Raw genomic sequence first — 17,411 nt, 5'->3', positions numbered from 1 at the left:
AATGTTGACTTCCTGTCATGCACTGAAGATACAACAGATATGGGTGTGAGGGTGACAAGCTCAGCTGGCCAGGTCAAGGATGGTGAAGACTCAGCAACTCTTAGGGTTTTTTGGGACAAAGGGGTGGGGGGAGGTGTTTAACAGCGGGCTTGGGCGGAACCCCTGTTACTAGGGGTAAAGCCTAGGCACGGGTGAACAGGGATGCTGGGACACAGCAAGGGGCAGATTGGCCCACCGGGAGAAGATGAGGGGATAATGGCTACCACCATACATAAAAGGCAGGGCTAGGTATCAGACTGGAGAGAAGAAGCAGGTGTTACAGCAGAGCCACTCAGAGTCTAAGGGATGCTACAAATGGGAATGCGAGGAACCGATCCTAGACTGGTGAGATTGGGGGGGAAAACACTTACTGAGAGACAGCGGCTGAAGACTAGCTGGCAAGACCATAGGGAGGCGGGGAACACAATCCTTCGAAGGACAATCCCCTGGGACGTTTGACTTGCTTCCAAAGTGGCGGGGAAACAGCTGTGACCGGGGAAGAAGTGGCGAAGAAGCTCCACCCGGAACACAGGGACCAGCAGCCGGCTGGCCAGACCCCGGGGGGGAAAGACTGAGGAGCACAACCCCGGAGAACAGGCTCCAAAGACAACCAACTCAGCCAGAGCCATGGAGAGCCCTCCACAACTGGCATCAGAGCAGCAGAAAAGCTGCAATCAACCAAGCAGTGATCCAGCTGCCCCTGTGCTAATGAGGCAATTAGCATGGTCTTACACACTGTAACCACTTAAATAAAATAAGCACTTGATGAAACAATCCACTGGGTGGTCTCGTGTTTCCCACCCCTCCCCTCAGGGAGATCAAATCTTTTTCCATCTCCTTAGTCATGGCAGGCGAGTCCTGAGGAAAGAGGGGGTGGATAGCAGATGCATGCCTACACTAATATTGGGAGATTTTGCCAACATCCACCTATCACTACTCTGCAGTCCCAGCCCCAGCTCCCACCAGCCCATCACACTCCCAGATGCCACTCCGTGCCTGCCCATGGCCCCATCCTATCCACCCAGCCGAGTGTGCCCTACTCATGGGGGTCCTGACCAGTCTCCATGGAGACCCTGCCTGCTTGCCACTCCCAGCAGTGGGTGAAAGGTGGTCGGGTTGGGTCCAGCCATGGCAGAGACACTAGTAACGGCAGCTGGATGGGGCCACTCCTATGGGGCTGCTGGGAAGTGGAGTCCAGCTGCCGTGCTATACCCACCCTGCTGTGTGCCATGGGGCAGCAGAACAGTTTCACATACCACAGCCGAGGCTGCCTCCCATGCCTGGGCCAGGTGAGGCCAAGAGACCTGCTGTGGGCCGTATAGATCCCTTGATGGGCTGGATCTGGCCCATGAGCCATATTTTGCCCACCCGTGGTCTAAATCTACCCACACAAAACAAATGAAGAGCAGCAACCCATCCACCACTTCAACAAAGCACTTGTTCCAGTGATGTCAATGCGATTACTCGCAAGATCAAGACTGTATCAGATCTGTAAATACCAGAAAATCAAATCAGAACAACCGTTCTATTATAGTATGCTTCCGGCAGAAGCGAGAAGTAGAATAGAAGAATAGGAACAAGGAGGGCTGTACTGACACATATATACCGCACACTTTGCCTCCCAAAATTAGCCTATCAGGAAAGCCAATTTTTAAATTTCCTAGAATAGAAATAGGGAAGAACTGATATTAAAACTTAAATAATAGATGTGGCGTCTTGGCCAAAAGGTGGAGTAGACAGACACTGTGCTCTCATAGCTGCCAAGATAGCTGCTGTTTATCTCTGGCCACAGCAGGGCAAAGTGTCAGAGTCCTGTGTTAACCTTCTCAAAGCTGCAGTAGCTATTACCTGAGCACTATAGCTTGCGCATGAAGCTGACTCAGGGTAAGTTTACTGCAGCATTCAGTCTGTAGAATTTTGATAAGGCTTGTTATGTGGAAATACAGCTTTATTATTTACAGGAATTTCCATAAAGACCTACTTACAGGGGAAATGACAGTCCTGCTATTGCCCTTGCAAGGGTTTGGGGCCTAGTCTTGTTGCTGTCCTGCCACACCAGGAATTCCCGCTACCTCACTCAGATTGTCTCCTAGGACACCACACTTCCTGGGCACAATGTGTTTCCAGAAGGACTTACTGTGTCCCACAGTTAGCGATGACTGCAAAAATCTTTTGTTTCTACAGTCTCCATTCCAAAAACAAGGTGCTGTCTTATGGGGGGACAGCATGTGGTATACAAGAAAATATGCTTTTCAGTACAGTATTTACAGTTACTAGGCAATCCCAAATTCAAATGGCATTGGCTGAAAATAATACAGTTGTGTACTTTGTTCGGCACTCATTGAATAGAGGGTTTTTTTGTTTTGTTTTTTAAAGTGTCAAAAAAACAAAGAGCTCATTTGTGCCAACCTTTAATAATATGGGCTGAAATTGTCTATGCCTATTGTCTGCTTTAGGCTGCTCTTAAAAAAAAAGAAAAATCAGATGTTTCCCAGAACAAACCCAGAGAAAAATACATTGCTGTAAACAAAAATAGATGACAATTTCACTGGTCAACTCCAGCATACTCTTGCTCTTGGGCAGTTTTTTGCCATTTGGCAAAAGATAGCTTGTGTGTCAGGAACTGGCTGTTACCCTCCCTGTGAAAAACATGAGGTCTAGCCATAAATCTTTGGGAGAGGCGGAGGAAATCACAGATTTCATGTACTTAGTAGAGACTTTTGGGGAATGGGATAAGTGACCCAACCACCTATGTAGCCTCAAGCAGCCTTCAGTGCAAGAAGGAATCATGCAGTCAGATAAAAGGACACACTCTTTTTATTTATAGGTCCTCTTCTAATATGGGGGAAAAAGGAAAGGAAGTATCTTGGGAAACTAGGAAGATGAGGGCAGAGGGAACCACAATGGGGATTCTGAATAAGGGAAACAGATCTGGAAGAGATGATGTGATTGGGACCTTATGAAAGAGAGAACACGGTGCAAAGGGTATATAAAAATGTAAAGAGAGAGAGAGAGAAAACCAGAAGCAGCAGAAATAAGACTGTAACAAGAAATTGCATAGTAAGGGTTAGGAGGTCACTCAACATTTGAGTATTAGAAGCAACATAAAAGAGAAAGAATGCAAGGAAAGGAGAAGCTGTATCTCAGGAAAGAATGAGAGTGAGGACAAGGTGAGGAAGCTAACCAGACAGAAGAGATACAGAAAAACAGGGGAAAGCTGGTTAGAATGCGTCAAATATATAAGGAGTAGGGGAAAAGGCATGAGAGGCATATAGTATTAACATTACAACTTGCTTTTTTAGTCTATTCCTCTTAATATAATTATATATTTCTCTGGTAGACAGCTTATGCTGCATCTCTACATATTTGGGTAAAGGGAATGCTTTTCCTTCATACTAGTTTTTATCATCATCATATCTGGCTGCCCTTGGCTCTATAGTTGAACATAGTAATCAAAATATCTATATCTATATCCAAATCACTATATCCAACTGTTCAACTAGAGCACTAAGGACAGCCAGATATGATGAACATATAAGGAACACACACACACACATTATATGGGGAAAAATACTTATTCCATGTTCTAAACTATGTTTAAGGCTCCTGAAGTATGAGGCCATAGCTCTTGTCCTGGTATTTGCTTATGCAGTATATAGCAATATTTGTATTTAAGAAGCATGTTTGAATAGAACATTCACTGTGAGATTTCCAAAGTAGACCATGGGGGGAGCTGTTCATTATAGGCAGTAAAGCAGTAGCATTGGCTTGAGATGTAGCTCTGGGGGCCAGGGACAAAAAGAGGACAAGGAGGGACCTGAAACACTGAGACATGATGGCCAATGATGGTTTAGGGAGATAAATGAATCCAATTAATCAAGGCTAGGGGGCTTGCTACATCTATTGAGTCAACTGTTGAACAGTTGGAAAAGCCCACAGCAAAAGTGGAGATCTGGGTTCCAAAGAAGAAACCTGTATAGAAGACAGGGCTCTGCCCATGGAATAAAAGGAGGAGCAAAAAAGAAAAAGTCACCATTTCATTTGTGTCATGACAGAGTTCTGCTAAGCTTCTCTAGAGTGTGTCTATGATTCCTTCCTTCCTTCCAAGTGGAGACTCCAAAGATGGAATTGTCTCACTGGCAATGTCAGAAGCATCCACTTCTAGAATTTAATGCAAGACAATGAAAAAAAATGAGACAGGAAAATCTGTTAGAAATCAAGGGACAATCTTTATCAGCTTGTAGGAAAAGATGTACATGAAATGATCAGAGCAACTGGGAGTAGCAGAATAAAGGAAATATTTATGGCACTTGCATCTGATGGACAGCTGATTACTCAGGATTAGTTATCATATCCTTACTAAGAGTGAGTAAAATTTAATTCAGCAAGTAGCTCTTATTGAAATCAACGGAGCTGCTCTCAGAGTAAGAGACTACTCAATAAGAATAAGAATAGAAGTCTGACCTTGAGATAAAATGCACCACAAAGTTGGCAGATAGTAGACTAGCTCTTCTGTGCATAAAGGACTGGCTGCTAAAACCTTTCTGACAAAATAGTACACAGCTGGCTCTGATGTAGCACTGACTTCAGACATGTCATTAATACCTTCTTGTACAGTTGTAAAGGATTGAGGCATAACAAGGCTGTGCAGTGATAACAATCCCTGAGGCAACATTTGGAAGGTCCCAGAGAATGAACTTTGCTTGAGGGTCTGAACCTTACCTAGTGTAACAAGTTGGCTCTTCAATGAAAGAGAAGTTATTCAGGCAGATCTTGCTCAGTGAAATGAATGTTTTTCAGCAGACTGAAGAAGTCAGTCAAAATAGCCTCAAGACCACTAGGTCACACAAAGAATCACCAGGCAAAAAAGGAACCCCCAGGGATTCAGAAACTAGAGGATAACCAGCACTGTTCCTAACTCAGGTGGCTTTATTGATAAAGATGGGTGAAACACAAAGATCCACAGTAAAGGGACAACCTTGGGCATCATGGTTCTATTCAATGGGATTCCAAAAGTCACTGTAGCAAGTCATTTTTCCATGGCAAAAAAACAAAACAAAACAAAAAACATGCTACACTGAAATTGTTACTACTCTTATTGTTATTACCATAGCTGTTGCTATTATCAGAGATCCTAGTTTTCTCTGTTTAAAAATCCTCTATTCTCTGATTTAAAAACCCCAAATCAGCATTTTTCTGCGATTAAAATGAAACACCACTATACATAGGTATCAGATGAGCACAATGTTTTATTGATATAGTTACAATTTTAAAGCGATTTAGAAGCTTAAAATCATTATAATAAAATAAATTCTAAATACCTATACATTTTGGCATTTGATTTTGTTTTTGTTTTTTTTATCATGGAAATTCAGAGCTCCCCCTGCCCTCTTTGTTCACCAAGAAGCGGGTCCAGCTGTGGCTGTCCCTCCACTGCTTTGTGGCTCTAAGCAGCCCTGATATGCTGGTGCCCTACCCCTGCCCATGCCATTACCCCTCACTCCCAAGCCACAGCCTCCCCAGACCTGCTGGTGTCCCTCATTCCCAACCCACAATCCCCCAAATCCCCCAGCCATACTAGATCCCCACACTCCTGACCTACAGCATCCCATCCCTGTTAGTGCCCCATAATCCCGAGTCACAGCCCCCGGCCCTGCCAGTGCCCCTCACTCCTGACCCACAGCCCCCCACCCCCAGCCACCCAGTGTGTGGGGAACAGAGTGGGTGTATGGGGAGGGGGGTGTGGGCACAGGCAGTGCGTGGCAGGGGCAAACCAACTCTAGGCACAAGCCGTCTCTGTGATCTAGAGAGCAGGACCTAGCGTGGGAGGGAGCAACACACCACCATGATGAGGCGTGGCAGTCGTGGCACAGAATTATGCCCTCCGCTGCTGCTGGGCAGGCAGGGGGCACCTCATCTTGGTTGTCATGGTGGCATGGTGCTACCTCCCCTATGAGATCCTGCCCGCTGAGCCATGGAGCCAGCTCCTCCAGAACTGATCTAGCCTGACTACAGACCTGTGCCTCATACACGACTGTGGGCACAAAAATCTCAGGAGGCATTTGCCCCACCCTGCTGCATCACCTTGGCCCCCTCAATACATGGCCTGTGACCCCCCCCGAAACCTGCCAATATGTTGCGCATCCCCGCCTTCCCCCAAATGCATCACCTGTGCCCCCTCCCCCTCTGCCCCCAAAGACCTACCTGAAGGGAGCTGCGGGAGATGCTCTCCACCAGTGCCTGGCTGCCACATGTACGTGTGCATGTGCACATGCACCCCCCCCCGCCAAGTCCTGCTCCCCCCAGCCCCAGGCAGCCCCTTTCAGGCTGGAACTCTGTCAGCCTGTGAGGGGAAACCCATTGTTTCCTGCATTTTTCTGTTAAAGGAGAAAATCCACATTGTTCCACAAAATGAAAACCAAACCCACATCCCTGGTTATTATTGATGGAACTCACTGGCACAGGATGTTGTGTAGGACAGTGCTATAACTGGGTTTAAATGGGAGGTCAAGTCCCCAGGGACTACTGAACACAATAGACAGGGAGGGAACCTCAGGTTTGGTACAACCCTAAATCTGGGACAGCTGGTAACTGGCAGAGTTAGACAGAGGACTCTGCACATGCTCTGTTCCTTATGCTCTTCCTCTAAAGCAGCATTTCTCAACCTGTGGGTTATGACCCAAAAATGAGTTGCAGTATATGAAAGGGTCGCAAACAAACTTTTAAAATGGATCAACAAACTTTAAAAATGGATTCTCCTTTAATTGAAGAAAAATGTGGGAAACTGGATTTTCCCTTGCAGGCTAGTAGAGTTCCAGCCTGCAAGGGGGTATTTGGGGCCCCTTCTGCCCCATACACCTACCCCCACCCCACACATTGGTGCTGGGCCTGGGGTCAGGGTGCAGCGGGTAAGGAGTAAGGGGTGCTAGGTCAGGACTGGCCATTGAAGTTTAAAAATGGGTCCTGGTACAAAAAAGGTTCAGAACCACTGCTCTAAAGCATCTGCTACTTGCCACTGGATAGTGGGCTAGATGGACCTTTGATCTAATCCAGTATAGCAGCTGTTCTCCAGTGAAATACAAAACAGGATTTGGGACCTGAGATGTCAGAGTGGTCTGAATTGGCCAATGCACTAGGAGGTTTCTAGCAATGTACAGATAATGTACGGATATATTTTTAGAGGACGTCTTGATATACAGCAAGCATTTCAAACAGCACACTGAAGACTTAAGCAAGACATACAAGAGCTTGTAGAACTACGGGGAAAGATTATAAGGTAGTCATATTGCCCACCTCTGAAGTCAGAGAGAGAGACGTTATAGCTGGTAAGATGAATATAAAAAGAAGAGTATGCTTGAGATGTGGCTGTTATTCAAAATCTGAGCAAAAAAGGTAACTATCAGGTACAAACTCTACTAGATTTCTTGGGCTACTATTATTACCTACTTTATTACTATATATTCATTAAGGATTTCACTTACTGATAAAGACTTTTGGAACCTCTTTTATTTAAAAAAAAGGATCCAATGAACAGAGATAAAAGAATTCCTGCCTAGGAATTCTGCTGAAAAGAAAGCCACCAAGAGATGCTGCAAATACTAGTGAACAGTTGGTCTACCCCACTTAGGAATCATTTGCAGTTCAGCCAGTTTTCATTTGGTCTAAAAGTGAGGGGCATTTAATTAAAACAACAACATAAGAATAAATGCCGTATGGTCCCAACCATTTACTTAAGCAGAAAATGTACCATACAACCATATACATTCCAGAAAATTAAGATTCCTAGCACTGAAACAGGTTCATATTTAACAGTTTAGGGATTACCTGTACCACACTCTACACTTTTATGTCTAGAGTGACAGATCATGACAGCAATGCAGAAGACCACAGCCTACAGATAGGTACCAGAACTAAAAGATTTAAATTTCATTACAAACCTAGCGGGGAAGAGGGGGTAGGAAGAAATACATAAATTCAGATTCTTTCCCAGATACCCTTGTATGGGAGAAATGTGTTACAGGGTATTGCACTAACTGTGGTAGGTGGTATAGAAGCCAGCATGAGGACAAACTGTGCCAGATCCTTGTTCGGGGGATGTCTAGATGGCAATGGGAGAAGATCCTGCCTCCCACAAAACCTTCCTTAAGCCAAGAAGTGCTTAAAAGGATCACAGAATAAAAGACCCTTAATGCCTCCCTGAAATGAATAACTGAATAGAACAGCAGAAGTTACCACTGAATAGGATGCCACAAAATGGCAACAAACTTCCCAACTGGAAGACTCAGACATCAAAATGGGGCTGATTTAAGATGAGTTAGAAAGGTTCAAGTAGGATCCAAAAAGGGTGGAGGAAGAACCATAACTCATGTTTGTAAACAAGGCTACCAGAATTTGTATGGTCTACTTAGGGACTGAAAGTATAAGTTCTCTGAGGCAGGGAATGTCCGTTACTATGTTTGCATAATGTCTTCAGCCATGAGATCCCAGTGTTTCTATTGGAATACGATGAATACTAGTCCATTAGCCATAGGAGGAAGACAAACAGCAGTTAGCTGTATATCATTAAATGGAAGGGAAGGAGGTCCAAAGAAAGGCCCCTCACTGCAAAAGAGTAGGTGGCAGAGAGTGGTAGGGCTAGCTTGTATCAATTAGCTAGATTTACAATGTATTTATAAATCGTGTGTTTAATATATTTGCATAGATCAATCCAACAACCACACACAAAAGTCACTAATTGACCAGGGGTGGATCCAGAGCAGGTGCAGTTGCACAGTCACCACCAACCCCCTCCCACACCATAGGAGCAGCAGCCAGGCCTTTATTATTTGAAGCCTCCTCTCAGCACCCCTTTTCTTCTACTCTGTGCTCAGCAGCACCTCCCCCCCCCCCAACACCGCTCCCTGCTGTGTCCGGCCCCCCTCTGCTGTCGGGGTGGGGGCAGAGCCACGGGGGGGACACAGCCATGCTGTGTGGGGAGCCAGGCTCAGCAGCCGCGGGTAGGTTCCCCCTACCTGCCCAGTTGGCCTGGGCATTCCTTACCCAGCCTGAACAGGCTTAGGAAAGGGGAACCCACATGTTGCCAGTGCTGTCTTTGATTGACCCTGTCTCCCCATGCAGTTACTTCCCACAGCCCCAGACAGGACACTGCAAAACAGCTGGGACAATGGCAGGGGGCATAAGAAGTGACTCTACCTTTCCTATGCTCAGAGGCATAAGCAGAGATGGCATTGTGGGGAGGTGCTGCTGAGCATGAAGGGGAAGGGAAGGAGTGCTAGGGTGGGGAGGATTCTTACCTCATTTGGTGATTTTATGAAATCCTCCAGCTACTGTTCCTGTGGCATAGTCTGCCAGCCCTGGGAGAGGAGAGGAGAGGAGAGGAGCTAGAAGAAGGGGTGCAGCCACCCCTGCAACACCAGTCAGTTTCTGTCTTTTCAGAATCCTGGATTTCCCTATGTAACTGACTGTTCAGAACCTTTGTCCTTCAGTTTCAATTTCCACCATGACTGAGAACTTGGGTATCAACATCTGTAAAGATAATTTTTCCTCACTACTATCAGCAAGCCATTTGTGTAGGCTAATGGTAAAAACAGCCAGAGAACCCATGAAAATGCTATGGGAAACAGCAGAAGCTCAGCAGTCAGAGGAAAAGCATATGTCAGCCTGTGAGGAAGCTGAAGACTAGATCTGTGTAACCCATAAGGTTACACAGTACTCATAAGGGACAGTCCTTGTGAGCAGTCTCAGAGGGAAATCCATCATCACAAAATTACCTAATGTATGTCATAGAAAATAGGGTCCTATAGGCAATGCGAAACTGAGAAGGACTGGCTCAACCAAAGTACTTCACTAGACAGTGGGCATGTCTACATGTGTGTATTCATGCAATGCAATAAACTTTGGTGCTCATCGGGGGGTGGGGGGGTGGAATAACTAAACACCAGGGAGGAGCAATAAGGGGCAATACTAGCTAAAGAACAAACAGCTATCAACTGGCTGTGAATAAATGTAGGTTGACAATTTCTAGCCATCTTGGGAGCAATCATCATGGAGGTAAAGGCCCAAACTAATTCATAGCATCAACTGGCTCCATGCTGGAAAGATGACAGCAGAGGATTGTATTGTTTTAACAAGAAGGTCATTTTCAGTACTATTTCTTATGAATTGACCAGTTCCCTGCCATAACTGTTCAACTACAAGTTTCACTGGAATAATGGGATATCATATCAAGTCACTTGTAGCTTGATATGGAAATAGCTTTTAGAAAATATTGTTGGAAAGTTGATTATAGCTACCAGACAGAACATCCCAGGCACTACCACAGCCTACAAAGATATAATAAATCCTGTGCCAGTGAGGAATCAGAGATTGTAGATGGACAGTAGAAACAGACATTCAGATCCAAATGCCTTTTTGGCTAGGGACAGAAGTTACATATAAACTGGTTTAAGTGATCAAAAACTGGTTTAAACCTGCAACAGAACATAAGTTCACTGTACATAAACCAGTTTCAAAATGGCTAAAACTGGTTTGCGATAAACCTGGTTGAATCATTTTGAACTGATTTGAGTCCAAACTAGTTTATGAAACTTTCGTCACAGACCCCTTCCTGGTTTAAGTTAAAGTTAAACTAGAGTCCCTCAGCATCCCAGCATGCTCTGAAGTCGTGGGCTGAGCTGTCTGCTCCAGCAGAGTGGGGCTGGCCCTGCCCCTCTTCTCCCTAGCCAGAGCGCCAGGGGAGGTGGAGAGGCAGGGACAGGGGCGTGGCCAGGCACCAGCTCCCCTAAGGGGAAACAGGCATGGAAGAGGTTTATTCCCTATCCCTTCCCTGTCCCAAGAGCATGGACCTGTCAGGCATTGCTCACTGCTCCAATGGTGGAGTCGGGGCCCTGGCAGCAGGCCTGAAATGAACTGGCCAGGGAGGGGTGTTATTCCCATGGACCCGAGCTAGGGCCCACCTGGTGCTCCCCCTTCACTGCTGAGGCAGCAGAGGTGGGGGCACAGGTAGACAGCAGCTGGCATGGCCCCAAGGCAGAGGGGGCAGGGAGGGAGTTTATTCCCCTCTCTACCCCCTGGGGACCGCAGCCAGGGTCTGCCCACCCTGACCACCACTGCTGATCATTCCCTGTGCAGTGTAAGTGGCAGAATAAGCCCCCTCCCTGCCCCCTCCACCAGATGCCAGAGGGAAGAAGGAAATAACCCCATCCCTGCCCCCTCGCCTAAGGGGGCCATGCCGGCTGGCCTCTGGCAGTGCCCCTGCACCTGATGCTGGAACAGTGAAGGGGAAGCAACTGTGATGGGGGTAGCACCCCCTCTCACGGTTTCCCTGAGCATGAGCCTCTTCCTGTTGGGGAGGGGGGTGGGGAAAGGGCTTTGCTGTGGGGAGATCAGAGCTGCTGCAGACTGTGCTGGGCAAGTGGTGGCAGCCATGCCCCCCGCAAACACAGCTTCCTTGCAGCTGAGGGTGCACTGTAGTATGCCTCCAGTGGCTCCTGGTCTGAGCCACTGCAGGCATGTGCCTGCATTTCTTCAGTGCAGAGGGAATGTCTCTTCCTTTCAAATTGGTTCAATCTAGCCAGGTTAGACTAACCTGCAAAGATTGAATCAATTCAGGCTTGGGCTTTTTGAATGTCTGTGCCTAGACTTTATGACTACTTGAGAGAGCAGCACTTTCAGTTTCAAATGCAGATGCTAACTAGAGGACCCTTGTGATCAATGCTGTTGTTGTATTGCATATTGCCTGTCAGTGTCAAATGGATGCTAGAAATGGAACTGTATAGTCGCTCTACGCATTTAAGAACAACACACTGGCGCACACAAAGAATATATTTATAAAGGAGGAGAGTAACTACGCAAGAATGAGGCCACATTTTCAATACTAGTAGTGGTTAAGCTATAGTAAGACTTTCTTATCCTAAAAGCATGTTTGAAACAACATGAAAGTGGATATTTGTTTAAAGGGAAAGTTAAAATGGGATAGAGAGGTGCTGGCTGAACTAGGAAAAGAGAAGCTGCTTATTCAAGCTTCTCTCTGGCAGAGCACCAGTGCTCTATAGAATGCCTGAGAATGGGCTCAGGGGAGAAAATGTTGACATGGAGAAAAGAAAAGAGGGTCTGAGACGCAGGGTCTTAGGAGACTGCAAAGACTTTTCTGCACAGAGTCCAATACAAACAATTGGACTCCACTTTTGCTACCGCTTATTAGCTTAAAGAGCCCACACCCCCTTTTTTTTTTTTTTTTTAAATGTGTTCAGTCACTTGGAAACAAACAAGACTCAACAATACTTCCAGATTATAAATTTTCATTTATATAATCTTTACTCATGTAAGCATGTACCTTTATAAACATTTTTACATTAAAAAAAAAATATAAATCAAATTTCAAGTGCAAATGCTAGCTAGACAATCCCTATGATCAATAGTATAGACATGTAACATGCTGCCTGCCAGCAGGAGATATCATTCTTTGTCCCCTTTCTCCCAAATATAATTTTCATTAATTTAATGCCCCCCCAGAAATCTAAGGCATAGCCTGGTACACTGAAAGTTTTCTGTATATTTTTAATTTTAGTGAACCGTTTAATAGCTAAATAGTATAAAAACTTGTTTTATTTCAGTTTGTTGCAGCACGTAAGTTGCAGTGCTGATTACAGTGAACTAATGTTTATTTTGTAAGAGCTGGTTTGATGACGAGAGTAAGAGGGTTGAACTGTACTGTTTGTTCTTTAAAAATGAAGCAACACATGATAGTTCTTACTGTCATTTGGACATTTACATAGGACATTAACTGACAATGCCATGCTGCTTTCATAGGTATCAACTTCCAGTTGATCAAAAAAACATTTGGAAAAAGTCAGCAATAGAATAAGAATAATGCATTATTCCAATTCTGGCTTTGACACTGTAGGTATTATTTGGCATATTTCATTCGGAAGAGAATTATCTTTGTTACCCCTGGCATAACTGACTGCCTCATAACATAGCTTTCAAGAGGTTAACTACTAACTGTATTTGTCTTGTAATAAAGTAATAATGGCAAACAATACTGCTGCTCTGTTTATCTCTGTGGTTTTTGTAAGCTTGACCTCAAGATACAAAATTAATCAACTCTTGCTGAATGGCAGACTGGGAGATAGATTTTAGCTCTGCCACTGAGCTGCTATATGACCTTTTAGCTTAATATCCCTGTACCCAAGTTTATCCATCTATAAAAACAACATAACGATGGTCATCTACCTCATTGCAATGTCATCAAATGAATGGCTGTAGAGTACTTTAAGATCATTAAATTAAGAAGTGCTATAGGAGTACTATAAAATTAGCATCTAGGCATAAAGTTGGTAAATTCAGCACAGTTCAAGGTAGGGAACATCTACATTATTTCAGATTCTTTCCTTTCCTCAAATAAGTTTGCTATTATGAACTTAAGACAAAAAACTGATGCTACACTCCTAGAACTGTCAATGCAATGCAAGTAGAAAGATTATACATTATATACAGCACATAATCCCCGGTATTACATTTTGGAGAACCTATGTTCATTTCCATTAATTAACCAGCAATTTAGGATCCATGCAGAACCTGTCTGAGTCTGTCCTGTTTTACTTATCAAACTTGTCAGATACTAAATACCAAACATGAGTTCAAAATTAGCTGCAAAAATTCCATTTTGTACATAATTCTGCAAGGAAGCTTGTACTTTACTACTCACAGAGCACTCTTTTTTTACTGAGCCAAGCTGAGCCAGGCAAAGAGAAATATATGTATTAAATAAGCATGGATACCAGCCAGGGCTACCATTAAACAGGGATCAACATCTAAAATATGAGTAGTTAAGGCTTTGGGAAACTTTTGATGTGGAAAGCCAGTACAACAGGAAGGATCAGTGCTGAGAACATTACACCTTCTATAGCCATGGCTGCAAGTACATCTTCTCAACATATAGGACCCATTCCTTGGAAGGGATAAAATGGGGAACAGAAGTAGTGCTGGATGAATATTTTCTCTCTTTGCAAGAAAGAAAATCTGGCTTCCAGCAAATAGCTGTTCAGAGACACTAGAACACCAAGAGGTGGACAGTAGGAATTTATTTCTGTCAATATAAGCTCGAGATAGAAAAATATGACACTTGAACAAACACTTTGGAAGCCCGTGGAGAATAAATATGTGGTTTCAAATTTTTGTGGACTTCAGCAAAGTCATTTCTAGGTGTTTAATCTTTTTAATGGACTTACTGTATACATTTTGAAAAAGCTTCAGACTGTAAAAGGGGTATGAAAGGAACCCAGATTTGGAGGTGAATTTACATAACTACAAGCAGGGGAAAAAAATTCTTCGTCCTTTATTTACAAGGCATGTTGCAGTGATTACAATACCCATTTTTGTAATCAGAATCTGAACTTTTCGCTGAAGTTAATAAAAACTGAAGTTCCTTTCAAAAATGTACCAGACCTTTTACAGCAGAATGGATGGACTTGAAGACACTTGAAAGTAAAGCCAATGTTTAACATCAGCATAAGTACAATCATCTCAGTGGTATATCGGGGTCTTCCAAAATAAGGAGACAGTTTTCAAAAGACCAATTTAATTTTATTTGTTGTCTACATTTCAAGGATGGGGGTGTTCCACAGACCCAGAGGCAAAGATCTACATATCACTTTAAAAGTTCCCCTCCCCACACATGCACACAAACCCAAATGTCTTTTGCTCAGGCATGGTTTTTCTCCTATGTAAGTAAATAGTAGAGCTCCCACAGATCCCAGGGAGCCCAGAAACTCAAGTTATTTATATTCTTGACCATATCAGGATGGCAAATTCAATCATAGGGGCAGAACTGGATAAAGTCCTAGCTGAACTCTTTAATCACAATTCAGAGAGGGAGAGTGTTAATTGCTTAACACTGCCGCAAGAACAAGGAACTTTGAAGAAAAAAAAAAAAAGGTGGTAAATTCAATGCATGATGCACAATTACTGTGGAGAACTCATTGCCATAAGGTACCAATGATTTCAGAAGCTCAAGGTGATTAAATAAAAGTGCTGAACATCTATACAGAGAACAGGACTAGGCAGAGTTATGACAGCTTTGGAAGTTAGAGAAGCCTTCATCTCTACCTCTAGGTAGTAGGAAACATTGGCTGGTGGGATGGGACAGGTTGTCCCTTCACTGCCTACAGTTCTTTGCACCTTCCTTTCTCATTTTGCACTGGCTTTTGGTGGCAATGAGATAGGGAAGGACATGGACCACTGGCTCCATGCAGCCTGGCAGTTCTTCTGTTAAGACTTGCCCTAATGTGTGGGGAATGTTAATGCATTGGCAACTGATGTGAGAACTGAGGAGAATCTTTTCCGGGATCTCTTTTCCCCAAGTAACCCTCTCTGCAGTTCAAGGTCACTGCCTCTTACCCAGCAGAACTGCAAGGACCCTCCAGCCTCACTCAGCTCTCTCTCCACCAAGGTTATGATCAAGTAACTCAGTGCCTTCAGAAGTGTGTGCGTGACCCCCCCCCCCAATTTCAGTTTTAAAGCAAACTGCAGGACACTATGTTTTTGATGCAGAACAAGTAGCAAAAGCAGCAGGGGATGCTTGCCAATAAACACCAAGACTTGAGGTTAAGCAGCTGTAACTCTGCATTCATCATTTTAGGAATCCAGTTATTTGCAGAAGGTTTGAGAGAGCAAACACACCCAGGGAAGGCAGGAGCAGCAGGGGGTTCTCCTTACCTTCACATTGTTTCCCCTCGCCTTTGTAACCCGGTTTACAGATACATTTGTAGGCTTTCAGTGTGTTCTGACAAATGGCATCAATGTGGCAGTCGTCTGTCCCCTCTGCACATTCATCCACATCTGGAATGACAGAATGAATCCAAGAGGAGAGCTATAGGAAGGCATTTCAACAGAGATCCTAGCCCAGAGAGCTCTGGCTACTAACATCCCGGCTGCAGAAGCAGTTTGGTCCTCTCTTTAACGTGGGGCAAAGTGTTGGGTGGGTTGCACGATATAAAAACAGATTGCAACTGTCACTCTCTCCCCGATTTGCAAATGAGGCCATTTCTATTCCTTTAAAAGGCTCAGAGAGTAAACCCCTTCAGCAGTGTGTGCATCCAAATCGTATTGTTCACACAGGCAAGGAACTAGAAGTTTTATATCTACTGTCTGGGTCATAGGTATACCCTCGGGGGGGGGGGGGGGGAGGGGGAACGACGTACAAACTAGTGTTACTCAAATCTATTAGACTAATCAAAACCCATGTCAATGACCTCTGAAAGGCGAAGCAAAGCTCCTGTGCACATTGCTAGAAAACACATCACTATCCTGGCAGGGCAGAGAGGGGGAAAAACGTATTTGAAGAATCAAGACACATGAAGCTTCTTTACTGAGGGGTATAAAATTAATGGAAGAGCATGTGACAGGGGTATGGGTTGTAGCCGTGTTGGTCTAAGGACATAGGCAGACAAGGATATTTGGGTAAATCTGGTATCTTTTATTAGACCAACTCAAATATCAAATTTACCCAAAGAACTTTGTCTGGAAGAGCACGTGACACTGGAAAAGTTAGAAAGGACACACAACAACACTGCACCCCCTCCTCCAAACTCAGGAGAGCCTTTCAGGGGTGTTGGTCACATAGGTAGATGTGATCTCTTTTATTAGGCCGTTTAAATAGTTGGAAATATTGTTCTTTGCAAGCTTTCGGCACAAACACCCTTCTTCAGGCAGAGGGAGAGTCTCTGAGGGCATTCTTCATCCAGAGGTTTCAGCGGAGAACTGAAAGACTCAAGGAGCCAAGGTTAGCCTTCTTGCAGGAGGAATCCCCCCTCTCCAAAAGAGTTCAATGAGGAGCTCTGGTTTTCTCCTTGGATATTTAGATGAGGGAGGGGGAGGGAGGCAAGCTGAGAGGAGCCGAGGGAATTTTAATGAAGGACACAGAGAGAAGCTGAACCCTTTTCTCTGGGTGCACGTGGGAAACTAGCACAAGCCAAGGCAATCTGCACCCATTCCTCAGGGCTCCCTCCTCCTGGCTGGGGAAGAGCTAAGGGAGAGGGAAAATGACTGACCCTTTGGTGGGGGAAAATGTCTACATCTATAGGAGACAAGCCCTTCAGAGCTAGTGGAAGAGTGGTTTTATTTTGTTTTTGTTTTTTTAACAGTGGAAGAGAATGGCCCAGGGCTATTGATTGCTGCCTTCATGTCAATAAGAAAAGTCCTCCTTGCTGGGAATGCACTTTAAATGGCTTTCCGCACAATTGAATGCAATAGGCACATCTGGGGCTCCTTAGCTACACACAAGCAGAGAGGGAGCCCTTCTGATTAGGAGGGATATTTTATCATCAATTAACCAAGCCTGGATCCAACCAGGCTGGGCTTGCTGTTTATAA

General features: G+C 44.5%; 1 protein-coding gene across 1 annotated transcript in view; it reads right to left on the bottom strand.

Annotated features, from left to right (window-relative positions):
* The window catches only part of SCUBE1 (signal peptide, CUB domain and EGF like domain containing 1), a 356,000-nt gene that overhangs the window by 337,024 nt on the left and 1,565 nt on the right, over positions 1-17,411 (bottom strand). The window contains exon 2 of the mRNA XM_014523611.2: positions 15,757-15,879. Within this exon, the coding sequence (XP_014379097.1) occupies positions 15,757-15,879 (123 nt within the window). The remainder of the gene's footprint in view (positions 1-15,756; positions 15,880-17,411) is intronic.

Source organism: Alligator sinensis, unplaced genomic scaffold (genome assembly GCF_000455745.1).
Source record: "Alligator sinensis unplaced genomic scaffold, ASM45574v1 scaffold292_1, whole genome shotgun sequence".
Lineage (NCBI taxonomy): Eukaryota > Metazoa > Chordata > Crocodylia > Alligatoridae > Alligator > Alligator sinensis.
The sequence above is the reverse complement of the archived record's forward strand: the minus strand, read 5'-3'. Positions and strand labels throughout refer to the sequence as shown.